The following is a 27,988-nucleotide window of genomic DNA, read 5'->3' as shown; positions in this document are numbered from 1 at the left end:
CTCCACTTTAATCTGGCTTCCAGATACAGTGCATGAAGTGGAGGACCGATCTGTTATGCACCACAGGAAGCAGGTCAGCTGGACAGATTGAGACTAATGGTTCATTTGTTTCACTGTCAATCATGCTGTCACTCTTTGAGTCTTGGTTGGTTACCACTCATCTACTTTACTACAGGCAAAAGAAATCAAACTGAAACAGGAGGAGGATTAAACACAGTTTATTCCTTCTTTTTGGTTTACAAACAAAAGGCACCATTGATTTATTGTTTTTGGAGTTTCACATCAACACTGTGGCAAGAACTCCTTTTCCTCCCTCTGAAACTCAGCATAAAGGTCTGTCGTCATTATACTGCTCAAAGGAGCGATAAAACAACAGTCACCCCTGGAACCACGTGAGCATCACATTATAAATGAACACTGACACACTGACAGTCTTAATGTAATCACAACCTCAGCCTACACATTTGGACCCATGTCATGAAACAAAAAAACAACAAACATTTAGTCCTACAAAAGCCTAATGGGGGAAAAAGAAAATGCAGAATTATTATTATTATATACATAAACCAGTTTAAGTGATCCATTATTCAAGACGTTTCCTTAAAGGCCCTGAAAACCCGTTCTCTCAATAGCATTTTTTACTCTTAGACATGCGGTTCTGCATGAACCCAACATTTTCTGCCAGTTAGGAATTTTGGTTGTTATTTGTATTTTTTGTTTGTGCCTTTGTTGGTTTGAAGTGGGCAGGATTCTGAGGACAGGTCAGGCCAGTGTCATGAATTTCTAATCAAACCAGACCTGCAGAGTCCCAATGAACCAGATTAGCTTCTGAGTGTTTGAATTTTAACTTTTTCATTTACCAGCTTTATAAGAAATAGTTTAACATATTGGGAAATAAGCTTGCCAAAAGTTAGATGAGAAGATTGATACCACTCATGCAATAAATACATAACTGGAGCCAAAAAACGGTTAGCTTAGCACAAAGACAGGAAATGGGGAAACTGCTAGCCTTGCTCTGTCCAAAAGGTAACCAAAACTACCTCAGCACTTCCGAAGCACACTGCCATGTAACATGTTGGACTGTTGGTGCATTAACTTCCCAGAGTCTTGTCGCTGTGACGTTGTCATGTAACCAGCGTAATTATGAGGGTAAGTTCATTAGGGAGCTCTAGCACTGCTTGTTACCTTTGAACAGGGCCAGAGTTTCATGAATATTCTCATCAACACTCTGCAAGGAAGCAAATAAGTATATTTTCCCAAAATATCAAATTATTCCTTTGACTCTGATTATTGCTTATTTATTTAGTAATGAATATCTAAATGTTCAACAGAGATACTTAATATTTGAAACTATGTTTTCAGGGCCTTGAAATTATTTGAATATAGGAATCAATGGGACTATTTTGTTCCAAGCTGAGTTAATGCTGATGTTACTTTTGTGTAATGCCCTGTTTGATGAGCAAACCATCGGTATGTCTCAGTAGTTCCTGACATCAAAAACTAGAACATGAAAAGGACCTGTTCATCCGTCTCACTTGTCAAATCACAAGAAAAAAGTCTGAAAAAAACCTGAATTAGACATGCCATTGCTTTTTCCCCACCACACTACACAACAGCATGACAACAACCATTCACCACCACAAAACGGACCTAATTACAACAGCAAGAATTCATTGCACAGCCCTCCAATTAGCAAATGCTTAACATTAAAAGCACAGGCAATTACAGTATCGTAAATGTTTTGTTTCAGGAGTCAGAGGAAGATTCCAGCTGTGCAAATAAGTCAGGCCGTTTTATTCTCATACAGAGAGAAAAAGGTACATGTCCATATACAGTAACAAGCAACTTCTAAAGATTAAATTCAGCTCTGAACGTACTGCATTTAAGTTTACATATTTACTTTTTTAAAGTTTTATGTACAGCAGCTGAAGTTGCTTCAGTAAGCTTTGTGTCAGTAAAATAGCCACACAATGTCATTAGCATAAAAATACATTGTTATATTTTGAAGTCTACCTAAATAGAGCTGTACACAAAATAATTAGAAAACATAGATTTGATTGCTCTCTTTTCACATTGTTAGAATATTGACAAAAGTTCAGGCACAATTCTCACTTGCACACATCTTTCCAAAGTGTGTATTCTTCCACTGTTAACATGATCCTATGTAAAATGACTCATGCTGTGAGAGTGAAAATCACATTCCTTAATGACTCCAGGACATTCATAGGGCGAACATTAAGGTAAGACACTCAGAGTATGCACACAAGCACAACCAAATATCAGCATATAGTCACACCCTACTTCTTCAAACATAGTGTGCTTGGGAAAAACAAATATGAAAAAGGGCACAGGTAAACCTCAGGTATGTTAACTGAAGACTTAATGTGGCACTGAGGGGTAACGCCCATAAAAACATGGATGTGTGATGCAAGAATTTCAGCTTATGTTGCCAGTTCTGCAACCAGCCTACATTTTTTTGTCTGAGAGGGCAAATATGTTTTTTAGCAAGAGGGAAAGATGAAGGTAACCTAATGGTCAAAGTGTGTAACAGCATCCCTGTACAGAGGCATCTAACATGAATATGAAGCAGTAACATAACAAAAGTATGACCTGCAAAAGTCACTAAAACACACATTTACAGAAGAAAATGTCTAAACAAAACCTTTCACAAAGATGGTGGGCTACAGTTTGTACACTACTCAGATCGCTCACTCAGTAATGAAAGTGTACATTTCTGAGCATACAGCAGAAAAAAAACAAGTGTGACAATATTTCTCCTCTCAACTGTCTCATCCTCTACTGAGCTACGAGTCTGTTAGCTAAGAGGTATTTTGGCTAAAAAAAAAAAACCTTTAAGTCACAAATGGCTTTCACACGAGACAAAAATGAACCTGTAGGAAACGCAGCTTGATTTGCAAGATCTGCTGATGCAAGAATATTGCGTAGGCACTGGCTAAAGCCACTGTATTACAATCTACTTTGTGCTTGGTCAAAATAAGGGAACCAGCCACACAGTCCACTAGGGACATACAGGAGTGCAGTATTGTTGAGGGTGAGTCTTTGCCAAACAGGAAGGAGGGAAAGAAGGCCAATGGCAACTCTTGATGAGAGAAGGGTCAATATAAGCGAGCTTCCAAACCCCTACGATGTCAGCTTTCTCTTTACACCAAGATGTCAGTGCAACAGTCATGAACAGGTTGAAATGGCTTTGGTCTAGGGGATGGGTGTTGTGAGGGCAAGGCTTAGTTCAAACAACGATCCCTAGGTCGCCTTCACTGACTCAGTACAGATTCATCCTTAGACTGCCTCCACCCAAATGTGCAAAAACAGCTAAAACGCTCCAAAAGCTGTGTAGTTTATGCTTTGCCAAGCAAATTCTGCTGACAGATGAAACCCAGAGAAAACCCTACTTAAAGGACTTTTTCAAATAAGGCTTTTAAAACATTTCTGTGGGCCACACACCATAGAACTGATGACACACAAACTTAAAGGGAGAAAAATCCACACAGCAGATGAAGTGAAAGACTCCATGTACAGAAAAACCCAGCAGCACAGGAACGAAACCTGGACTGACTCAAACCCAGCTGAGGACTTTTGCAGCAGAGCATCATTCAATGCATAGCTTTGTTTTGCAGACAGCCAGCCAGCCAGGCGAGCAGACAGACAAGATGGAGCAGGTTTACAGGAAGTGCTCCAGAATAAAGCTGGCACCAGAGAGGGACTAGAATGACTGGAAATGAACTGAATCAGGGTGTGTAGTCCTGCTTCTTTAACTAGTCCACGTGCTGTTAATCTGAGCGTTAGTCTGAGTGTTGTATATTGTGAGATAAATCCATGCCCTTTGCATGAAATGCTAGAGATCAGGTTAGATAGATCTGAGATATGCAACATTTAGAGGCTTGTCCAGTAGCGCCATCTGTGTTTAATGGTTCCATTTAATCTTGGAGTGTGAGGGCAAACACTGGGCCAGAGACAGACAATGTGATACCACGTTAAGCTCTGGCTCCTCTCATCTTCCAAAGCCACTGTTTCCTTCATTTTGTTGTCCCTCCACCTCACCACCCACCACCATGTCACTGGCTCAGTATCTCATGGTGGAGGAAGCTCTGAAGTAGGAGAGGAATTTATAGCAGAGGCTCACCACAAAATACCAGATGTTCCTGGCCATCTGGGATCGAGCAATGAACACACGCCAGATGAGCACCACCAGGATGGTGTTGAAGGTGTAGCGGATGTTCCTCAGTCTGGAAAACAGACACACATTTGAGACAAGTCGTGGACTTTAACAGAAGGATTCCAATTTCAGAGAAAAATAACCTTACAAACACAAATCATATCTTAAATCCAGTTCTTTTTTATATTGCTTTTTATCCTGATGTTGTGTAATATGTGCCATTTTTAACTAATGAACCCACTTTTTCATTTCTTGAAAATGTCTGAATGCTGAATTATTTACATGAGCTTTGTTAAAGCTGAGGGGATTACTGCCACTGTACTCTCCACTGGGAATAATAATCTATATAAAACTCATATCCCTGACAAATGCAAAAGACATCAGTGCTTAATGGAAGGATGAAGTGAAGTACTTGACAATCTAGAGGATATGTGAGTGTTAATGCAGAGATTTATCTACAGTGACCTGGATGAAACAAAAGCTGCAGACTTCCAACAGAGTGATGCCAGCTGTCTGTAAGAGCTCATCACACAGAGCATTTCTTCCTGTATATGCATGTGTTGGCACAACTGCATATTTATTTCCATAGATTCCTACTTGTTGAGGTGTTTGCGTGCAGCAGGCAGGCCCGACAGCTCTTCATTCAGGACGTATTTTTTGGTGCCCATACAGTAACTTTCCATGTACTCTGCCCAGTGCAGCTGGCGCACATCAAAATTAAACACCTACAGAAATAAAGAAACAGTCAGCACACTTTAAAATGTCAACTTTGGACATTTGACCAGTAAAATCTGATCAGTTCATCTTTGAGTCCAAGTCAAAGTTTGTACCAAATTTGAAGAAACTGCCTCCCCTCAAAAACATAATGCCACAGCTGTTGCCAGCACAGAGGCATAAAAAGAATAGAACACCAGCCAAAATAACGTATGCTGGGGGATCAGTGTCAAATTTTTGAGATTTCTGACAAAGATATCTACTGGGACAAAAATAGTACACACCGATTAGCCACGACAAAGCTGGTTTAAATGTTGATGGCCGATTTTACATGAAAAAAAGCTTTACTATCAAAGAGGAAGGGTACAGTAAATATAACTGTTAATTTGAAAGAGTAAATCACAAATTAAAAACACAAATACAGAACCTATTTTGAAATTATTATGTTGAAAAAATTTTAGAAAAACACAGATCAACAAGTCTAAGAGTATACAGCAAGCCATGACATGATTCTGTTAGACACTCTAAACTTGAGAGTTCATTTTCTCTTCAATGATGGTGAGCTGGAATACATTTAATGCTTTAAAGGACATCTTGATGTGTGTGTAGCACATACAGAGCTCCAGTCAGCCGTAATTTGAACCTGCAGAGGCAGGTGGCCTAATTTAACCCCTGGTGGTGCCCTCCACTATGAGGGGAAAATAGAATTCAATCACTGGCTGACAGATGAGGATGGCCCAGCGGCACATGGTTTGTGGTTGGAGCAACACTGAGGTGGGGTTATTGTTGGCAGTGACTGCCTTTCAGTCTGTGCTCAGGGACTGAGAAAGGCGCTAAAGGCACATTTTCTAAAAAAAAAAAAAAAAAACTAAAAGCAAAACAAACAGACAAACAAAATGTACTAATATGATGTACAGAAACTGAGGACATAAAAGTCCACTTAGTCCTCCAATATGCTTCTCAAGACTTTGTCTTTTTTCAGACAGTTATACTGAACAACATTCCCTTTCACTACAAACTGACATCAGCAGTGAATGAATGACTCACTCTGTTGTACCCAGTTTACTACCAGACATTAATGCACTGAGTGATGAATCTGTCTGCCATCTCCAGAGTATTAATGTCTGACAACATGGGCACATGGTGGGAATGCGAGGTAGCATTTGTTTCCATATGACAAGATCACTATCACATGTCCCTACCTTCTTATCCTCGGGGCTCATCTGGGCCATCAGCATGGCCAAGTTGTCAGTGTTCCACACCCAGGAGTGACTGGTGAAATACTCCAGGACCATCATGGCTTTGTGGAGGCGAGTGATTGTCTTCATCATCCTAAGATAAACGCGTGAGGGAAGTGAGGGCAAAGACGAGTGGAGGAAGGAACAGTGAAATGGGTGCCAGAGAGAAGATGATTGAAAAACATAGAAGAAGAATGATTCGATTAGCAGAAAGGTAAATAAGCAGAGTAGAGAGGTGGTAGGATAAACAAGGATAGGTTTGACAGAGAGGGAGGGTTGGGGAGGTATATAGAGTGATAGAGATATTGAGTGTGAAAAGTGTCGTAGATAAGGACAGCCAGGAGGGATTATGAATGAAAAGCAGGATATGGTTCCATGGAGTTAGTGGAGGAGACAACAGAGGTAGACATTAAAGAAAACTGTTAAGTGCTATAGAGGCACTTATGTACTACTTATTAAAAACCAAAGACTAAAGTTAACACTGTAAGAGATGTACATATACAGCAATATACTAATAAAATAAATAATATATGCCATGGGCATGACACAGATTTCAATAATTGTAATATATCTAGGGGATAATTTGAGTTATACAGTGCTATGTGTTTGTACACCTCTTTCATGACCTAAACTTGTACCTACCACTTTTCAGCACTGTCCTGTGAAAACCATGTATTCCCAAATATCAACTTTTCATCTACTAAAGGAACAAAACAACAATTAAAAAAAAAAAAATCTCATCTCAGCCTCCACCAGAAAGCAAATATAATAGTTTTCACTGGACAGCACCAATACGCAATTTCAGTAGCATGAGATTTTAAAAAGTAGCTTTGGATTTTTTTTTTAAAGAATTTTATTAACATCCTAAAAATGAACTGTAGAGCACACTAATTTTTCAAATGAGATAAAGATTTATTTTTTAAAACTGCCGAATGATCAAGAGGGTTGATCAAACACTTTCACAGCACTGTAATTAGGAGTGAGGACTCCTCCCCTCGGGAGAGTGAGTCACACAAATCATCTGAGGAATAACTGGATTTAATCTGTGTGCAAGCCAGGAGGACAGAAAATGCACTGACAAATGGACCATGAACCAAAGTGAGGTCAGCTTCAGAGAGTATTTACCAAAAACAAAAGGAACAAATGACGTCTGATTTTTAACTTAAGCAGTGGACACATATTACCAAAGTTTAGAAACATAGTCCTCCTGGTAACACAAGTGAATCCAGTTAATATACTTCATTTCTGTGTTAGTTCTGATTCAGTGGATCATAATTTAAGTGATACATCAAAAAAGTGTTGTCATTATGGGGAGAATGTAAAAACAGCTTCTCATTATTGTGAGGATTATGAGAGGGTCTCTGAGTCAGCAAACTGCACACTTTTTGTTACTAAGTGAACTTATAGTTCTGAGTTAACATTGTATCTGAACTGCATGGTTGCAAATATTGCAAATTCTGTCACTAAAATAGGCATGTTCCAATCATAGGCTTGTTATACTTGGGATGAAATTTTAAACATTTGATTGAGGCAGATTGAGATGACTCAGATTCCTCCTGTGAAGGAAAACGATTTAGAGGAAGTGACAAACATGCATGGTTGATCAGCACATAGAGGCAGAGATAAAAATGACTTACAGCTGGTGACACACTCAGTTAGGATCAAATCACTCTTAGAATGTGAGTTAGCTACTAAGCCAAATTAATTTCAGACAGTCAAACACTATGTGCAATTTAGCTATTTAACACTAAGCATTATATGGTATTGCTTGGCACAGCAAAACATCAAATGTCTGAAATACCTCTGGCTTTGGAGAACAAAGCAAAGCAGCAAAGAGTGAAAAGAAAATAAAAGTGGATGCCAATTGATTCCCATACAAAGGATTTGCTTTCAGTGGGACACATACTGTCTTCAACTGAACTCAACTCTCTACACCAACCAAAAAGTCCCATGGTGCCTCAGGATTTTCCATGATTGGGTGAAAAGGGTGGCAATAATGGATGTCATATTCACAGCATGGCTTGTTCACAAAAAGTTGTCTCAAAAAGAACCCCACCCCCCACCCCACACCCCACCCCGAGCAAAGCTGAAATCATCCTCTGACAGAAACCAAACTGTGTTTCTATGACACCATCTTTCTTAACAATGTCCAACTCATGCTGGGTACAAACATAGAAAACTTGGGTTTCCTTTGCCCCATACCCCTGCTTGTTCCCACCATACCGTAAAATCAGTCATTAAAAAAAACAACACCAAATAAAACACAGAGGGGGAGAGTAGGTGTGTGGGAACAAGTGGGAAAGATTGGGACTAACTGGGGATAAAGTGCAGGGGGCAGGGCAGTTGCAACCTTACCGGGGCTTGCGGCCTGTGAACCTGAGATAGCCATCATAGAGCAGGGCTGGCAGCGTGTGGCTGACAGTGGTCCAGTACTGATTAGTAAAGGGGTTGGAGCGCAGATTGACATTGGGCCTTCTGAAGGCCTGCTCTAAGGGATTGGTCTTGAAGGTCATGTTTATACAGTACTCTGTAGGAGAAAGATACACATATGACAGGACAAGGAGGACACAAACAGGACGAGATAAAGAAGGATGTGTGTTTTCCCCACTTATTGATACTAGGCAAGATGCAGGCCCTGTGTAACGGTAATCAAACACTGTGGAGACAGCTCAGCAGTCTCCACAGTGTTTGATCGTTTTTTTCCATTAAAAGGGCCAACACCTGGGTTGGGTTCCCAAAGGTATCTTCAGACTAAAGTCCACCTTGTTCCATTCATCTGTAGAACTGAGATGACATTAGAGCTGACATTTTGGGAACCCAACTGAAAATACTAATATTGCAAGTAGCAAGATGAGAAGAGTGCAGAGCCCATCGGTAATCCCCTGTATGTGCAGGAGAGCAGCTGGGTTATACATTCTTCAACTGCCAACAAAACTGTACACAGGCATCTTCATTAGCATCGCAGCTACGACGTTAGCCTAGTAAACTAAAAGAAAAGTGACAGGAGTAAAGCAGCAGAGATGTGTGTGTGTGTGTGTATGTGATTGTATGGGGAGGAGCGGGTTGGCATTAAAACAGCAGAGGTACGGCACGTCCGAGTCGGCGACTTAGAGGTTACCTGGGCTCTCGTCCAATCAGCCTGAGGTACAGATCATAGAGGAAGGCCGGAGCCTTGTGGCTTACGGCAATCCAGTACTGATTGATTAGGTGATTGGATGTGAGATTAACATTGGGCCGACGGAAGGCCTGCTCAAGGGGGTTCCTCTTGAATGTGGATATTACATGGTACTCTAAGAAACAGAAGGTTGTTCAACACAAGTCATCAATCAGAAGTAAAGGATTTCTAAAACATTTTTGTTTCTTATAACTGACTAAAAAGGTGTGGTCCTGGTAAATACATCTTACAAATTTTGACAAAACAGTATCTCCAACAAGGTCCTTTAATAGCTGTTCTGAAGCTTCTAACTGTATCACACAATCTTCCTCAGCAGATTGCAGTTCTCATAGAACTGTAGATGTTGAAGTTTATATTTTTCTAATGTTTTGTCAACTGCTGCTGCCAATGTAAAAAAATGAACTTGGCTTTTAAGTCGACATTGAGAAGAAGCAGCAAAGGAGTAGTCGACTGATTTGGCATTGCACTTGCATAACACAGAGGGACTCGTAATGTACAGTTTGAAATCAAAAATAAACCTAAATTGGTGCAGCAGAACCAGAGACATCATCTTTATTATGCCATACATTTTTCTCTATTTCCCTGTCAAAACCTGGCACTCTCATTGCCCACAATGCAATTCAACAGTTTGGTCTGAAATTCGGTTGTGTTATGCTGGCAGCAGATTTTTTTCATTTTAAAACGTGCAGTCTTCGGTCCAAACTGGTGCTGACTCAAATGATGTCACTTGAGGCAATTTATCAGGCTGCACACAGCTCTCTCTGAAGCTGCAAAAGGTTTCATACACCTTTTTACTCACCAAGACTAGTAAGAGTATGAAATAAAAAATAAAAAAAATCAGTGAAGTTGCTCCTTTAAAGTGTCACAAAAACATCAATTCATCTATCAATTCACAAAAACCAGGCAAACGTCATATGCTGAAGGAGACTGCGTGACATGATCAAAACCTCCGGATCGGATACTACAACAGACCTTGTGGTTAAACTATTTTGTCAACTACAGTGTCCAAGATCAAGGATGAAATTTTATCTAAAAAAATATTTACCGACTCATCATTGTATCTGGTTACATTTCATTCTAAGGTGTTCCTGTTATTCTAAACACCTCGAAATTGCTGTAAACCAAAACTACACTGCACAGTTTTGAAGACTGGCAGAGGTAAGCGGCATCACAGTGCTACTTTAAATTAATGTGACTGTTTAGGGTGCAGCAAATATTGATTCATTCTTCTAACAAAATGCTTTTTTTAATCCTGATTCCAAATATCAAATGTCAGATTTATGGATGCACCTGTGCTCCCAGATTTCATTTTCAGGACACAGTTTTGTGTATGAAAAGTCACAGCCCAGTAAATGGTCCAGATTTGCTCTAAATTATAAAGTCTAAAGCCAAAGCAGTGGGTCTATATTACAAATTTTAAAGTTCATCGATATCAAGCATCTATCGTATATAGTATTAACTAACACTCCAGCTCTAAACAAGGACCCACAAGGAACAGGTAAACAAAAGCTCCTAGTTTGGGTGTGGCAGGCAGTGGATCAGATTACAGTCAGGTTATATCACTAGACATCGCGTTTGAGCTTCAACTCTCAAGGGTTTTTACAGAGACTGTGTTTAGGGAAGATAAAAGAGATGTCATACCAACTTCCCCCCAGTGAAATGGGTTGATACCACCGGTTGTGCAGTTGTACACCAGGATGTTTTTAGGCCTGTAGAAAGTAAATATTTTATCTTAACTGAAATGTCAAAGGAAATATAAACATCTCAACACAAGTTTCAAAATCACAGTAATGAAGGCCACACTAAGCGAGAAGGTTTATGTGCCCTGCCAACCTGTTGCATGTTTGTGATCCAGAGTACCAAGCTGCAGCCAGCGTAGTGTTGATGACCACGTCTACAGGAACCAAATCAGCCACAGCATCATTAGACGCTCTCATTGTACGAAGGATCCCCTTACCAGCCTGCAGAGGGTGAGGAAAAGACAATTAATGCAGCTGGTTATGTTTCCTTGTGGATGGATTAAGGCCAAAAACAGGCCAGTACAAATTGCAACACTGCAACACCAGGAGTATCTCTGAGAGCTAGAAAATTGGACAGCAAATTTCTCTTTTTTTTTTGTTTGTATTAAGCACCTATTGCACTGAGGTTTTATGTGCAAACACTCAATTGCAACATGACATGATTGGAAAGATATTGTCATTGAAGTAAAAGAAATATCTGGTGATGAAAAGTGATTAAGCTGATTAATTGATCGAAAATATAATATTAACTGGCAACTATTATACTAGATTTTCATCCATTTTCCAAGCACAAATGTGAAACATTCTCTAATTTCAGCTTCTCAGTGATGAGGATTTGCTGCCATATATGATAGGTTACTTAATATTTTGGGTTGTGCAATATGATCAAGTCATTTTGTGCTTCGGGAAATTATACACAGGTATTTAAAAATATTATTGGACATTTAATAGACAAATTAGAAATCAGTTGACATAAAAAATATTATCAGTTAATTGATAATATCTAATCTATCCTAATGCAGCTCAAGTGAAGACATAGGACTGCCATTACTGGGAACACAGACCTCTGTTGGACCACCTTGACAGTTTTTTTCCCCAGTACTTACTGCAATAAATATTCCACTAGGTCCATTGAAGTTGTCAATCCAACCCTGAAAGAGCAGTCAGAGGAAATGATTAGGAAAAAAAGAAGAAGAAAAAGAAAAAAAGCCAAGCTATCAACATTCAGTCAGTTATCAAAAAGTCAAACATTTGCTGTTTGTCACTTGTCAGATGCAAGGAACTGCTGCTTTTCTCAGTTCATATGATAGTTAATATAATACATGCACTTTTGCCTGTGGTGTTTATCTAAGGTCTTAAAGATTACATGATTAATCAGCACAAAAGATTCCAGTGGTATTAGGTTTGATTCTGAGAACTGATTCTGACAACTGTGAAATGTCCTTTTCAGATATTCAGACGGAGCTTCCTGTGTCACTTAACATCTCAAAATTCCCTTAACCAGTAATCCAACAACCACTGCTCTCCACCGTGATTGGCTAGGTGCAAAGGTGTACAGAGTTTCTTTACTCCACATTCATCACATTCCTACTCCCACTATTACTGTGTTCACTGTTCAACAGCACAGAGCGCCTGAGTCTTTGCAGCAATAAGGCACTGTGCTCTCAGAGAGGGAACAGAAGGAGTATCATATCTGTGCTAACAAAGGGACTTTCTCCACCCAACAGTCTCACAGCTGGTATTAAACATACTCCAGAAAATATGATCACTTGTATCCTACCTTTTAAGGTACATTTTTAATCTCTTGTGCCAATAACCTCCTTCACCTTACAGTCTCCCTGCTTCTTGCACAAGGACACTTTGACATGTGGACTAGAGGAACTAAGGCTTGACCACCAACCCTCTGATTAGTGGACCTTCCAGTCTACCTTCTCATCCCATAGGAGCTTTGCTGAAAATTGTAACACTAATAACCAAAATCACTCACTGGAAAGGGCTCTTTCCAGCTGGCTCCAACGATGGAGGGTCTGACAATTGCTACGTTGAGGTCTCCAGCCTCCTGCTGCACCAGGTACTCAGCCAGAGCTTTGGTGTAAGTGTAGGTGTTGGGACGCTCTCCTATTAGTTTGGGAGTCAGTGCAGAAACCAGATCGTCATCCATCCAGCTGAGGAAGAAAAAAAACAAAACAATCCATTTTAAATTTATAGAACAGTGAAAATGTGATTGTATTCTCTGAAATAAATGGAAACAAAGCCAAAACTGCACTGGCCAACAAGTTAAGATGCATACTGCGTAATTGCAATAAGTTTGCATGTCATACCTGTTTCATGTCCACTCATTTCCTGTCTCTAATTGACCTTATTTGTTTCAGCAACAAGGAAGTGCATCAACTCATCTACAGCTGAAGTGGGTATGTGTCACATTGTGTTGTGTAGCTTGACATCTCCTGCTGGTGTTCAACTTATGTCAACATTTCAGCAAATATCTGGCCAATTTTGTAATAAAGCACACTGTGAAAGACTGACAGAGTTGGTGTACCTAAGACTTTCCTCTACAGCAGTCTGATAAACAACCATTTATATCAGTTCTATGCCTACACCTCACCAAGATTAGCTAGTCATGTCATGTTTCTGTTCAGAGCATGTTTGGATTTGTGTTCTATTAAGTGCTTATAACAATATATTAAAGCAGAGTAAGTTGTCTGAGTGGCCTTTCAGAGTATTTCCAAAACACAGTTACTGGGCAGAATTTGTATGATGATTCAGTGTTTCCCCTACCATTGTCTTGGCAGGGTGACCCACTCTGCCAATGTGATACCCCACCCGCCCAAGAATGGCAAAGAAATGTTTTTTTTAAACTAAAAGATCATTTACATTCGCATTTCTCTCCCCGCTTCCTCTTTCTCGTGTGTCTCCGTGCATGCATCCACACACAGGAGTGGAAGAGTCGCAGAGGAGACGGGTTGACAACTTGACATTAAGAGTAAGAAAAGCTCCGACAAGTGTTGTAAGTCTCTGTAAATAGATGACGGACGCCGACCCTATACGTCCGAAAGTCCAGACCAAATTATCAGCATTTTATTACGCGTGCCATCTGCCAACAGGTAGCTTTGCTGGCAGGAAGGCTACCGCTAGTCCTCTCCTCCGGCATCCCTATAGAACTATACTAACCTCTAAATCCTACAAGAGCTAGATACTAACCTAAAGCAACTAGGTCTGTCAATGTTAGTATATTTTCAACCCCTCAGTATCACCTCACTAATCTCTACTCACTTTGCAGGCTTCTAGTGCTTTACTAATCTAGCTCAACAGCTGAGACTGGCAGTCTCTACAACATTAATGCTACTAAGCAGCCATTTACTGGACCGCCATGGCTAAGATGGCATGCTCAGTTTATCACTGAGATTAATCTTGATAACATCTTACCACTTACTTTTTATGCATCAAGTAATCCAAAGAAATACAGAGTGGTTCAATAAATCTCAACCATAATCCCATGGTACTATATCCTAATGACTGGTCCTTCCCCAAATCTGCTACATAAACCAGGCCATTCAAGTAAACTATGACCACAGTTTGTTGATTGTGCAGTAGTGATTCATTGGAAACAATCAGGTTCAGCTTACTCCAGAGTATCGATGAGTCTGCGGTAGTCTACAGGGGGAGGGTAGACGATTTCTTCAATGAGCTCTTGGTCACAGTTGGCATAGGCTGTGGAGACGTGAATGAAGATCTCTAGGTGTTTCATCCTGTGGGCCAGTGCCACCATCTTCTGGGTGGCCAGGACATTCAGCTGCATTGCATCTCTGAAAGAGAAGGAGGAATGGATACTTTGATATATCTGAGGAAGAAATGAACTCTGACACACAAGTTGTTACATTTCTATGGAAGAGCACGTTGAGCTATGGCAGAAAGTAGTGTTAACAGATTACTGCCTCTAAGGCTGGGGTGTGGGGGTGGAACCACAGGACAGTCGGGGGCCCTAAGCAGAGGCTCCAGCTCATAAATGTACTAGAGCTATGCCAATTTAACTCAGCTCTCAGGAGATTTTCATCTTTTCTTAAAAGGAAAAAGCTCCTACAAGAGTTATCAATCTCTGTAAAAGACAATATAAGGTCTTGAGAGACAAAATAATGCGACAGACTGTTGTAATTGTACACTACAGACCACTAAATATAGTATTAATGGTTAACTACTGATGCACACCACTTTATAGAGGGATTTTATATTTCATCCTGACTTGCAGCCAGATTCAGCTTTCAACTGAGGCTGCAGCAGAAATTATTGTTAAAATGAATTTAATACTGAACATAACAGCATTATATTCATACAGTCCAGCCTGAGTGTTGGGCAGAACATCATTAACAGTGAGTAACAAGTAATTTTCAGACCCACATGTTGACTATAATCCAAGTACCCTAATAATGATCACATATTTTACATGTCCTTTAGGGATGTACATGAATAATCCATTAGTCAGATAATTGACCAATAAACATAGTCGACATCTATTTTTAAGAGCTGGCTAATTTTTATTTGACTAATTTTTAATTGGGTGGAGATGGGAGGAACTGTTACTGGTACTGTTTCTGTCGAGCGCTTCTTCTCTGCTGCATCTTGCTCTGTATGGTGCAAACAAAAGACTGCAACAGAAATAAAAGGAAGTGAAGAAAAGAAAATAAGTGAATTATAGCATTATGCCGGGGTATAGGGGTGTTGCTTAATGGTGTTGGCAGGAGTTATTGTTTTAGTAGTTTCATGTTCAAAATCAGTTTAATAAAGGCCTGCAGGCTGTTAACTCCGCTTGTTTCTCTGATTACTGAGGATCCAGATGTCTGATGAAAAAAAATCCTCATCTGGTTTAAGATTAGAATTATAACATTATACAATATAAAGTGACAGGCCTAATAGAGGCCTTAGAAATACTGCAATATTATTTACAGGCATTATTGCCTAGCCAGTTCACCCTGGTCTCTCCAATCTTGCACCTACTCTGTTTGGGGCATTCCATGCCTCACTATCAGTTGACATCAGTGTCAGTGGTGCCCTCACTCTCAACACGTCTTGGTTGGAATATTCACAGAAGGAAATACAACACAGTATGGTTCTATAATCCATCATATCCTGACAATTTCTCTTGTGCGTCATATATAAATATGTTCAAGCTGTCCCAGACATTGTACAATTACAGGCCAAAGTAAACAGAACTACATGATCCCAGTATGGCAGAGGCCTCTGAGGAATTACTCTGCAAAGACTATGAAAGTCATCATTGTCAATGTCTGTGGAGCTGTCTGAATAAACTACCATGCCCATATGTCACCCAGTGCATTGTGGCTCACTATGTATCCTATTGACAGGTATTGTCAATACATACATTCGTTGTTGTTTTTTTCTTTATGGGATTTGCTGACAGTAATGCACACAAAAGACTGACCTTATTTTTCTCATCTTGCTCTCAGAAACAAAGCAAATATGCTTATTTCCCAGGAAACAGAAACTTGACCACAGATGAAAAGTGTGGCTTATTCTTTTTCTCACACAATCTTACAACTTTCAAGAACTGGAAAACTAGGAGTTAAATTAATATATAATGGTGTGCCAATTTCCTGCAGAAAAAAAAATATTTGGTGTGTTAGGTGTCAAGTATCCCTGTGTACTGAAAACAGTAATGGGCACAATCTGTCAACACCACCCTGCTTTCATTACTAAGTCAAGCAAAGACCCATGACATTAAACATTCTCCTGCCTGATATTTCATTCATTAACAAAACACACCGCACAATGCAAAAAGAAACACGACATTAAGCATGATTAACTTACAAAGTGCTTACAAAATTACATATTCCTAATAATAATGGAATTCTTAGGGGCAAAAGAACTCACTTGAGTGGCTCATTAAAGCGGATGGTGGCAGCACAGTGGAAGACGATGTTAATGTTTTCAGCCAGGATGCTCTGATCCTCTTTACTCAGATCCAGCTCTGGCTGTGTGAGGTCACTCTTCACTGCAATGATCTTCTCTGCAAAGCCTGGCTGCTCATCTTGCAATCTTTCAAACAACTGAGAGGAAAAACAAAGTCAAAATTATGTCAGTTGTAGTACACAGTAAACTGTAAGTACAGGCATAAATCATTAGACTTTTATTAAGTGCAAAGATCTTTATGAGAGTTACTTTCTTTTCTCAAAGTTTTCTTTAAGTAGGCACTATTGTCAGTGCATGGCTGATGGAAGAATTCTCTTCTTTCCATCTGTTCCTCTTGCAACAGATCCTTGTTCAATAGATTCCCTCTTCCAATGGGTAACTTCTTCTGATCCCCACTCTTATCTAGAAGCTACTAATGTAAGTACTGTCAGCCTACAGTCACTTTAAATCAGTAGCCAGTTGCACCTGATGAACATAAGCGGTTCTAAGTTTGAGTGTAAAGTCAGCACTAACTGCTATGTTGTAAATGGTTAGTTTCTTAATTATTTACCATTCACTTAATTGCTTCTGTTGTGGTTTTGAACAAAGGCAGAGATGGCTGTCAGATATAAATGTGGTCACAAATAATTAACACATCAACAGAAGTCTCTGGAAACTTAATTGTTGGTGAAACATTCCACTGAAGTCAACACTAAACAGTGCTAGCTGCAATTACCATTTTAAGTGCATGCAACACAAAATCAGACTAGTGGCCTTATCTAATCAAAGTAACTACACAGCATTGAGTGTGCCTGTAAGTCTCATCTAACAGGGCGTTTCCAAGAACCTTATGAGGTACTAAACCTGTGTTACAGCCAGAGGTGCCAAGTCCCTGCTCTGGGGGTGGCAATTTCCAAAGGCTTGCCAGCTTTAGGGGAAGAGCTCTCTTTGATAAAGCAAAAGCTTTTTTGAATGTTTAAGTCACGTACTTTGTGGAAGTCATAATTTATTTGCCAAGTCGTGTACTTGTTGTACCGTTGTACTTTACAGCCTTTTCATTTTTGTCAATTGTTACACAAAGGAGCAAAGAACACAAGCAAACAACAGTAAATAAGAGAGAGGAAGCAGTGAGTGAACAAGAGAAATAAAACTTTATTAAGGTGTATCTTAACTCTTTGTTCCTACCAAATTGTGTGGTGCAACATGTTTTTATGAAGTTACACATAGCTGGTGCTTCAAGGCACTGAGCAACTTCTCCTTTTCTTCCCTACCCCGTCTATAAAACTCAGATAATCTTGTCTACTTAGCCCACTTCTCACCTTGCAGTTGATCATGTCAGCGATGCGGGCCTGGGGGCTCTGGCCAGCTTTTGGCCTGACCATCACGTACACAATTTTGACTCCAGGGCATGACCTCAGCAGCTTCTCTAGCAGCACCTTTAATAATGACAAAGTGAGATGTGATTTGGGATCATGCAGAGGAGGAACAAGCAGTGAGCAGAAACATGAGAACTCAATTATAACAACTAAAAGCAGCAAGAACTACAGTCTATCATTCATTTGCATGCACGTCATTCTGTACTATTGGAGTGAAAAGAATCCAGCTGAGGGATTTCTAAACAGGTTTCCCCTCATCTTGCTCAGCAGCTCACATTGCTGGGTTCAGTCATGTCCTATTGGCTACTTGCCTATTCAACCACTACTGTACCTTGCCCATGAAGCCTGTTGCTCCAGTGATCAGCACATTTTTCCCTGCATAGTATTCTGGGATGTTCACCATGATGTCTACAACCCTGGTTGGTGAGCACCTTCAACACCTCTCCTCACCTGCACAGACCACACAGAAAAAAGACACACAAAAACACAAACACAAAAGAGACAATTACAATTGTGAGACCAACTTCAAGCCTGAACTTGCTTCAAGAAAATGTTTGCCATATGGAGACTATAATGAATGTGAAAGTGGAAATGTGAATCTTTTTAGAGACGTTTACTGAAATAAAGATCTGCTGTAAAAGAAGTCAAGAGCATAGCTATGAAAATAGGAAGGTCATGTGCAGACTCCTGCATTTGAGGAATTGCTCAAGGTTGTCAAACCTGCCTATGTGAAATGAGGTTATATTTACCAACTATCATTCATCAGCTTCACTCAGCAACATAGAAAACAAAGATTTGTCATTCAATCCTTTAACATATGCGGTTACATCAAGTAGAGGCTGGTAAATATATATGTCCCAAGTAAGGGAAGCAACTAATGGGTATTTTTTATTCATCCATTAAACTGCCACTAATTTTCTCTGTTTCTATTAACAGCATAAAACTTAACAATGGTGAAAATGTCCATTATAATTTCCCATAACCAAAGGTGTTATCATTTTAAATTCCTAGTTTTCTTTGAGAGACCCAAACATAGTCAGTTAATATGACAAAAGCAAAAAATATTCAAGGAATATAAGACAGAGCAGATAAAAACTTTATGGGATCTGGGATTTGTCCCAGTAAAGTGAATAATGAACACAAATTTGACTTAATGTTAGCAAGTTAAATCTAAATCTAAAGTAAATCTACCTTTCTCTCTATTGTCCTGTTCTTTCTCTCTCTCCCTCTCCCCTCAACTGGGTATGGCTATTGAGAGTATCGGAGTCGGCAAAAGAAATCGAGAGTCGGACCACGTCCTGTCCGGTGTCACTCTGACTTTCATTTTCACTTTCGATCTTGTTGAACCTGTATAATATTTATTGGGATGGGTTGTTGGAGCAGATCGGGAAGGGTTAAATCACTCTTAACACACCTCACACAACAGGAAAATCTGGCAAGATAACCTTTAGAACCAGAACCATCAGATAATCCTCAGTGACCAAGGAGGAGAGCAATGGAGGGCTGCATCAGATGACCTGGCCTCCACAATCACCTGACCTAAACCCAACTGAGACAGTTTGGGATGAGTTAGACCGCAGAGTGAAGGCAAAGCAGCCAACAAGTGCTCAGCACCTCTGGGAACAACAAGACTGCTGGAAAACCATTCCAGGTGACTACCTCATGAAGCTGATTAAGAGAATGCCAAGAGTGTGCAAAGCAAAAGGTGGCTACTTCGAAGAACCAAAAACATAAAGCGTGTTCGGGTTTGTACACTTTTTTGTTTACTACATAATTCGATAGGTGTTCTTTCCTAGTTTTAATGACTTCAGTATTAACCTACAATGTAGAAAGCAATAAAAATAAAGAAAAAACACTTCATTAGATATACCTACACCAATTACTCACAAATGCAAATATCCAATCAGCCAATCACATGGCAGCAGCTAAATGCATTTAGGCATGTTGACATGGTTAAGACAACCTTAAGTCCAAACCGAACATCAGAATGGGGAAGAAAGGTGATTTAAATGACTCTGAATGTGGCATGGTTGTTGATGCCAGATGGGCTGCTCTGAGTATTTCAGAAATTACTGATCTACTGGGATTTTCCCACACGACCATCTCTAGGGTTTACAGAGACTGGTCTGAAAAAGAGAAAATATCCAGTAAGCAGCCGTTGTCTGGCGAAAAATGCCTTGATGCCAGAGGTCAGAGAAGAATGGCCAGACTGCTTCGAGCTGATAGAAGGGCAACAGTAACTCAAATAACCACCTATTAAGTATGTAGAAGAGCCTCTCTGAATACACAACATGTCAAACCTTCAAGCAGATGGGCTACAGCAGCAGAAGACCACACTGGGTGCCACTCCTGTCAGCTAAGACAGGAAACTGAAGCTACAATTCACACGGGCTCACCAAAATTGGACAATAGAAGACTGGGAAAACATTGCCTAGTCTGATAAATCTCAATTTCTAGGATAGGGTCAGAATGTGGTGTAAACAACATGACAGCATGAATCCATCCTGCCTTCTATCAACATCAGGCTGCTAGTGATGGTGTAATAGTGTCTGGGATATTTTCTTGGCACACTTTGGGCTCTTAGTACCAACTGAGCATCGATTAAACACCACAGCCTATCTGAGTATTGTTGCTGACCATGTCCATCCGTTTATGACCACAGTGTACCCATCTTCTGATGGTTGCTTCCAACAGGATAACGCACCATGTAACAAAACTCAAATCATATTGAACTGGTTTCTTGAACATGACACTGAGGTCACTGTACTCAAATGGCCTCCGCAGTCACAAGATCTCAAGTCAATAGAGCACCTTTGGGATGTGGTGGAGAGGGAGATTTGCATCGTGGATGGGCAGCCAACAAATCTGCAGCAATTACATGATGCCATCACGTCAATATGGACCAAAATCTCTGAGGAATGTTTCCAGCACCTTGTTGAATCTATGCCATGAGGAATTAGGGCAGTTCTGTAGGCAAAAAGGGGTCCAACCTGGTACTAACAAGGTGTACCTAATAGTAGTGGCCAGTGAATGTATACTCTTATAGGTAGATGGATATAGATTACACACAGCTGAAGCAGAAACTACCGGTGTTACAGTAAGTCAAAACGAGCTGACAGTAGCAGCACTTCGGCAGGAGAAACACACTGTGTAGTAGGTGAGCTATGAACAAGACGCCAATTTTACATCTACGGTGTTTCTGCTGTATACATGTTGTATATGCTGTATACATGTTGTATACAGCCCATTGCAGGAAAATTACCATCCTCACTGCAGCGTTATGAAGTGGAGACAGTGGTGAGATTTGTGATAACTCTCCTGGCACAAATCCCAAATCCAAAGTTATTTGGCCGTGTCTGTCTCTACCGTGATTTTGCGCTATGCCAAGATACAATGTTCCATCTCGAAGATCTTTTACTGACACAACAGTCCCAATAGTCTATAACAAGAACAATATTGAAGTCATGGAATCCCTGAAGAAAGCATTATTAACATTACTAGCATCATTATGGATCATTACAAGTGGTTAGCTTAGAAAGTACCAAGTAGTCGCACAGTGAGAAAAAAGAAATCCTGTATAGAAAAAAGGAAGCATCAAAATGCATCAATGATCACAGCCCTTTGAATCGTAATTGAATCAAATCAGGAGGTACCAAGAGATTCCCACCTCTACAAAATGTTAATATACAAGTCGAGCCGAGCTGAGTCACGTGACTAAACACTTCTTGAATGAAACAGCAGAGGTAAAACCAAACTCTTGCATAATATGTTTATATGTGAAAAAGGATGACTGCTATTCTTGAACCGGGTTCATATTTTTGGTTGCAAATAACTAATAGGAACCAAAGTCTGGAATTGGTGCAGTATTGGTCAAGAACAGTGAACCTGGAAACTGCAAACAGCTGCTGCAATGAAAAACGGTGCACTAGTCAACACCACAGTAAGTTCATTAAAGTAGTTGGTTTTATCACTGACAGGCACAGATTGTTATTAAGTGTTTGACAACATTATGTAAAGGGTTCTTACAGAGACAAACCTTTTTATTAACAAGAAACGTTACTTTTTATCTCAACCAGACTCCACTGACAAAAACAGTAATTTAACCGAGCAGAACACTAGAGTAGCTGAAACACTGCTGCCTCGGTCTGTTAGTTATTGCGTCATACTTTTATTTATGTAAATGACCTAAACAGTTCTTCTACCACTGAAAATCAAACAATAACCAACCAAGCCAACTATTCAGTCGAGACAGTGGTATTTCAACTCCTGTGTTCTGCTTGGTAAAATTACTGTTTTTGTAAATTAAGTCTGGTAGCAATTGCCAGGCACACTGTTCTTGACCAATAATGCACCAATTCCAAAGATTTTTTTCCCTATCAATCATTTAAGTGGGAAATTAGGATCCAAAATAGGTTATCCTTTCAGATGTCAACATATTTTATACATCAAGCAACAGACTATTCATTTGGCATATTTTCCACTGGATATTTTGACTGGTGATGTTTTCATCTACTGGTCAACAATGGAGAATACGGGGCAAAAGCCAGCATGTGCTGGTTAAGTTAAACTACGGTAGAGGCGTCGTAATGCATTTCATTTTTTCAGAGTCAGCAAAGGCTACTCACTGTTCAGGAATATATTATATATATGTATATACATACAAAGGCTTAAAATAAAGAGAATTTCTGTCTGTGCACGGGTGCAGATAAATCATGAACAATGTGGGACAGTGTCCACTGTAGCTGGGATCACAAATCATTTTGTTGTGTGCAGTACAAGCAACTTGAGTCATTTCTGTGCTTAACAGAAAGACTGTTCTTGTGAGCTAGCTGGTGTCAGCTGTTGACTGTATTTCAAAAGACCTCTGTGCAAACCAAATATTTAAGTCAGTCTGAGCCCTCTGGGATTATCTTGGATACACCGTAACAGGATTTTTTTTTTTTTTTTTTAAAGTAGATAATGCTAAAACCATGTTTGGTGTTCGTTTTTTGACATCACAAAATACCTGCCGAGACCTAGAGTGCACCACAATACAATATGTGCAGTGTCAACTGGGTTTCAGTCTGAACTGGAGGTTGGAGGTGAGGGGTAAAGTTTTTAAGTTTACATTCATTCCTTGTTTCAAAACAATTTCCCTTCCATTTCTGACCAATGTTTCAGCTTGTGTGTCTGGCAGATAGGATTTTGAAAGCAAGCCATGCCACAGTACCACCAGACAAAAAAATTTACGCTCAGTAAATGCTGCCATCATACAGAGCTTTTGTTCTCACACAGCAGCAGATTAAAAATGTCTCAATTATCAATTCTGAGTGAAAGAGAGGACAATAATTGGATATTTTGTGCTACTATGACAACAGCACTACTATGGCTGCGTGGGCTTGGTGGCCCCAGTGGGACGAAGCAAGGAACAGCTCCTCAGCCCCTCTGCTGTACCAACTCTGTGCAGGCGCCTGCTCATGCTCTGGCCAACACTGCAGATGTACCATTTGCTGCATCACATCCTGTGCCAAGTGGCCAGCTCTAGCTTGTGCACCTGTCAGAACTCAGCTCTGACTATAACCAAGCTGCACTCTGAAGGCAACCTGTGAATGTACAGCATTGACACAGGAGAGGGGAAAATGGCAAGGAACAAGAGAAATGTACTCTAATGCAGGTGTTTAAATAGTGTCCAAAGGGGGCAATTTTATGACAATATGACCAGGCACAGTATAGACTACATGCATGGCTCCAGACAAACAGTATCCCACTGTCCCAAGGATGATAAAATTCTGCAATCAAATAAAGTTTAAAATGTCCATAATAACGACTACTGCGACCAATTTCTTGAATAATGCACTGCCAGACTTCAGCCATTTTTAGTCTTGATAAGGCTCATTTATCCTAGATAGATGCAAATGATGTAACTGTCACAGCACACATGCTTGCGTGCATCCTTCAAGCTGACATGGATGTTAGGCAATACATACACTAGGGGGCAGCTCAAAAGTTTCTGACAGTGGCAACCATGAAGGACGTTGTAATAATATACCTCATCAGGGGGAAAATAAAAAATAGTTCAAAATGAGCCTGAGCGAAAAGTTCCAACGTCTTTAAAATTTCTTTGTCAATTCCCATGGTTGTATCTCACTTGAACTACTGACCACACTGCACCTACAATTTCCAGTTTTACTGCTCCATTTCATCCATAAGCTTCCAGAAAACATGCAACACAAAAACTGATGCATAGTATGGACAAACAGAGCCATCCATAGCAGCATCTGACTTTCCAGCAACAAGAAAAAGCAAACGAAGGCTGACTGTGACAGCTCCATGTAAAGACAGTGTATTGCTTAAGCTAAACAACAAAAATGTGTAATGAAGCCTAATGATGTATTGAACAATCCAAATTGAGAAGACAAACAGGAACATTTTGAACTGAATTTTGACGGCCTATATGGCCATTAACATTCCAGAATATATAGAACAATTACTGGGCATATGTTTTAAATAGTGATATAACGGCCTACATTTAATCAACAATAAAAGCATTATGATCCAAAAATTGTATTTTATTAAAGGTAGTCGGCACAGCTGAGCTCCTTGAGGGATTTTCTGCTTTAACATCTCAGAGTCATGCTAAATGCAAATTTTTTTGAGTTGAGCCTTGTCACATGTCTCCACAGTCTGTGGATCTCTCATTGTTGAAAGAGTGGAGGCAAAGCCAAACTTTTCCATAATATAATTCTCCAGTATTTTTGGAGACCTGAACCTGGGTATATATGATTGACAGGAACAAAAATCTTTGGAATCTTTCAAGAATGGTGTACATTACCATTACAAAGAGCTGCTGCAATGTAATCCACTGGACAAGCACCCATCGTCCAAGTATGTACACTAAAGAGCTTGTTTTTGCAACTGACAGGATCAGATTATTAATATAAGTCTCCTGTGGCTAGAATTCCTACAAAGACATCACCATATATCTCACCAAAAACTGTGATTTTACTGAGCAGACCATGGGAATTGCTGGAACACTACTGCCTCAATCTGATGGTTTGTTTTTTCGTTATTGTGTGGCACTGGTACTACATAATTTTGATGTTGCTATACCAACCACCGACTAACCCTACCAATCTGACAACCCACACCCCCACCCTTTCAAGACACCAAATAAAAATGTATTAAAAACCAACAAAACTAAAAACTACTTTGATTTATGTTATTTACCTACAATATGTGTACTTGTTTCATTTCAGCTCAGTGTGAGTGTATTCCATTTCAATTTGTCATTTACCGTCACATTTTACACAGTCAGGGGCTACACGTGCACATGGAGCAGACAAGCAGAGGACACAGGCTGACAACTTCTTACATTAAGTGCAATAAAAGCTTCTACAAGCATTAGAAATCTCTGTAAAATCACAGATTGACAAACATCAACCCCAAACACTGGAAAGTCAGACCAAAAGATGAGTGGTTTTTTTTTGCTGTTATTGTTGTTGGTTTTTTAAACTCACACAATCTGGAAATAGTGCTGATGACAGGGGAGCTAACCATAGTCCTCTACTGCCAGAAAACTCACCTCCCCCGTAACAGTCACCTCAGAGGAAACACTGTTTTGCATCTATGTGTGAGAGGTACACTCAACACAATCTCCAAAATTCTTTGCAATAGAAGGTTCTCAAATGCCATAAACTAGTTTAGCATAACTAAAAAGCTGAAGATCTGGACCCTGAGAGGTGACAACATCTTTGGCTTCTGTCAAGAATTACTGCAAGCCACTGGTGTAATGCTACATTCATTGGCAGGAATATACCAAGGTTCATGTTTCCCCAAGCTGCCTTGTCTACAAACTGAGTGTGCCCATATTTGAGAAAAACAAACATGCTGTGATGAACAAGGAAAGAAACAAACTTCTGGATCTTGTCCTGAAGGAGTGCTGAAAAATAATCGTCATACACCAAGCTGAAGTCATTGTACTTGTGTGTACGTCACAGACGAAAAAAAAGCAGAACTGTGGCAAAACAACAGGTAAGAGCAGTTCTTCCTGGGCAGTATTTCCACCTATATGCTTGTCCTTGAAAGTTGATCAGCCACAACTGAAAAACTATAAAATCTTGACTCGTCCACAAACAGAAAGCTCTGTAATTGCAGGCCTGAGCCTAGCAAGGACCTGCTGTGGCCTTTGATCAAGTGTCTGTGAAAGAGCTACTATAGCTTACAGTCAGACAGACTGGCAGCAAGCGTATCTCTGATGGCACATCTTCACTCTGAATAATTGATCAAACACATTGTAATGCTTACATTTGGCACCTCTGGATGAGGTTTAACAGTTTACAGATAGAAGAAACGCACAAAGAGTCTCAGAGGAGCAATCCATGTCTATCTAATGTGAAAATCCACTGCCAAACAAAGGGAAAATCTGGAGTTTAAAAGTTTCCAGACTTTGTCACAAAGACATTCACTTAAATCACTATTTAAAAAAAACATACAAGACCCAATCAACATCATTTCTACTATTTTCAGTAGCAGTTAGTTAGACATACTGCAACAACCTGCTTATTTCAGTAAGAAATGCCAATTTCCTGCTCATGATGATGTTACCAAAACGCACCATCTTTGCACATGGTTTGTATCGACTTGTATTACAGGTCAAATCACCCGCAGGAGTTAGACAAGACATGAGGAATGTCATAAGACCTTGTACAGTAGGAAGAACCGGCCACTTTAGAAAGTGAGCCTGTCTGCCTGGAACTAGCCAGACACAGACTCAATGTTTATGTAATCTTAGGTAGTGATCTCTGGGTGTGTGTGTTTGAGAAGCTTTCAAACACTGATAGTTCAACTCTCTGTGTACTCACTACTGTCTTCAGAAGTCTATAATAAGTTAATGACACATGAGAAGTATCTTTGGAAGAGGTGAAATGATTCACACTTTGACTTTTAACTTTATATATTAAACCTGATGAGGGCACCATTTCCATATCACCTTCACAAACTGCCAGCACATTACTGCAATACGAAACATCATGCATCGTAATGATAATCTGATGGATTTGGGCAAAGCAGACTTATGTTACAGTAGAAAACATGGTATCAGAACAGGCAACAGAGACTGAAACAAGACTCCAACAGGCAAAAACTAAGGCAACGGACCCCGTGATTCTCATTACACACAGCTGGCTCACATCATTAGACTACCACAGTCACCACTCACCGTCCATTTGTACAGCTAGCGACGATAAAACTACACCGACTGTAAAGGTTATCAAAACCTTTAATGTGATTACTGCAATAACCGAGAGTAAATTAAAAGTGAGGCGGCTCAGCTAACCGTCGCCTCCTATGCTGCCTCAGCAGTCAACCTTCCTCATTTAAGTGCTTAAACTGCCAATGGTAGGACAGAAAAAACGACTAGCACTGAAAATTAAGATTATTGTTTAACACAGGGGCTCCACGATGGCGGGGGGTGGGGGGTGGTAGTGGTGAGTGACATTTACGTCTCAGTGGTAGTGAGGCTGAAAAATGTGTATACGGTAAAGTCTAACTTGGTGCCTTTATCTGCGTATATCTTCGGCCAACACTAAGTAGTATTTAGCCACCACTCCCTCCTTTTGGCGCATCTCTTCCTACACGACAAGCAGCCTGTCACAACACCAGTTAGCGCCTTAAAAACCGTTGACGAGCGCTATAGTTCAACGAGCACAGGGCACCGACCGGTCGTGGACGTAATCTGAAGAATATACGTACCCGAAATGTCGGTGTTTTCCCGGCACTTGAACTTGGCAGACTAGTGTGTCGCGGAGCGGCAGCGTGTATCGCTATTGGCGACGGAGTGGAGACTCTGCAGGAAGCCAGCAGCCTGGGCGGATAAATGAACTACCGTGACGTCAGCAGGACAGCGGTCT

General features: G+C 40.2%; 1 protein-coding gene across 2 annotated transcripts; it reads right to left on the bottom strand.

The window, feature by feature from the left end:
- Positions 1 to 202: 202 nt before the first annotated feature.
- far1 (fatty acyl CoA reductase 1) lies at positions 203 to 27,988 on the bottom strand. 2 transcript variants are annotated; one of them, XM_018704149.2, is made up of 13 exons: positions 27,831 to 27,988; positions 18,433 to 18,551; positions 18,045 to 18,161; positions 16,708 to 16,883; positions 14,448 to 14,627; positions 12,809 to 12,986; positions 11,928 to 11,972; positions 11,135 to 11,262; positions 10,943 to 11,010; positions 9,245 to 9,416; positions 6,091 to 6,220; positions 4,772 to 4,899; positions 203 to 4,244 (listed from the first exon to the last, which is right to left on the bottom strand). In XM_018704149.2, the coding sequence occupies exons 2-13, from the start codon at positions 18,502 to 18,504 to the stop codon at positions 4,082 to 4,084; spliced, it is 1,557 nt and encodes a 518-aa protein (XP_018559665.1). In that variant the 5' UTR covers positions 18,505 to 18,551; positions 27,831 to 27,988; the 3' UTR covers positions 203 to 4,081. The 2 variants fall into 2 exon arrangements, with proteins under 2 accessions (XP_018559665.1, XP_018559666.1); XM_018704150.2 differs by lacking the exon at positions 9,245 to 9,416 and adding an exon at positions 8,482 to 8,653.

The sequence above is a fragment of the Lates calcarifer genome, linkage group LG10 (genome assembly GCF_001640805.2).
Source record: "Lates calcarifer isolate ASB-BC8 linkage group LG10, TLL_Latcal_v3, whole genome shotgun sequence".
Taxonomy (NCBI): domain Eukaryota; kingdom Metazoa; phylum Chordata; class Actinopteri; family Centropomidae; genus Lates; species Lates calcarifer.
The sequence above is the reverse complement of the archived record's forward strand: the minus strand, read 5'-3'. Positions and strand labels throughout refer to the sequence as shown.

Coding starts and splice junctions, on each gene's coding strand:
- far1 (XM_018704149.2), bottom strand. CDS start 18,504: ATGGTGAACATCCCAGAATACTATGCAGGGAAAAATGTGCTGATCACT. Junction 9,417..10,942: donor ATTTCACTGGGGGGAAGTTG/GTATGACATCTC, acceptor TCTGTTTCTTAG/AGTACCATGTAATATCCACA. Junction 4,900..6,090: donor TGAGCCCCGAGGATAAGAAG/GTAGGGACATGT, acceptor TTATTTCTGTAG/GTGTTTAATTTTGATGTGCG.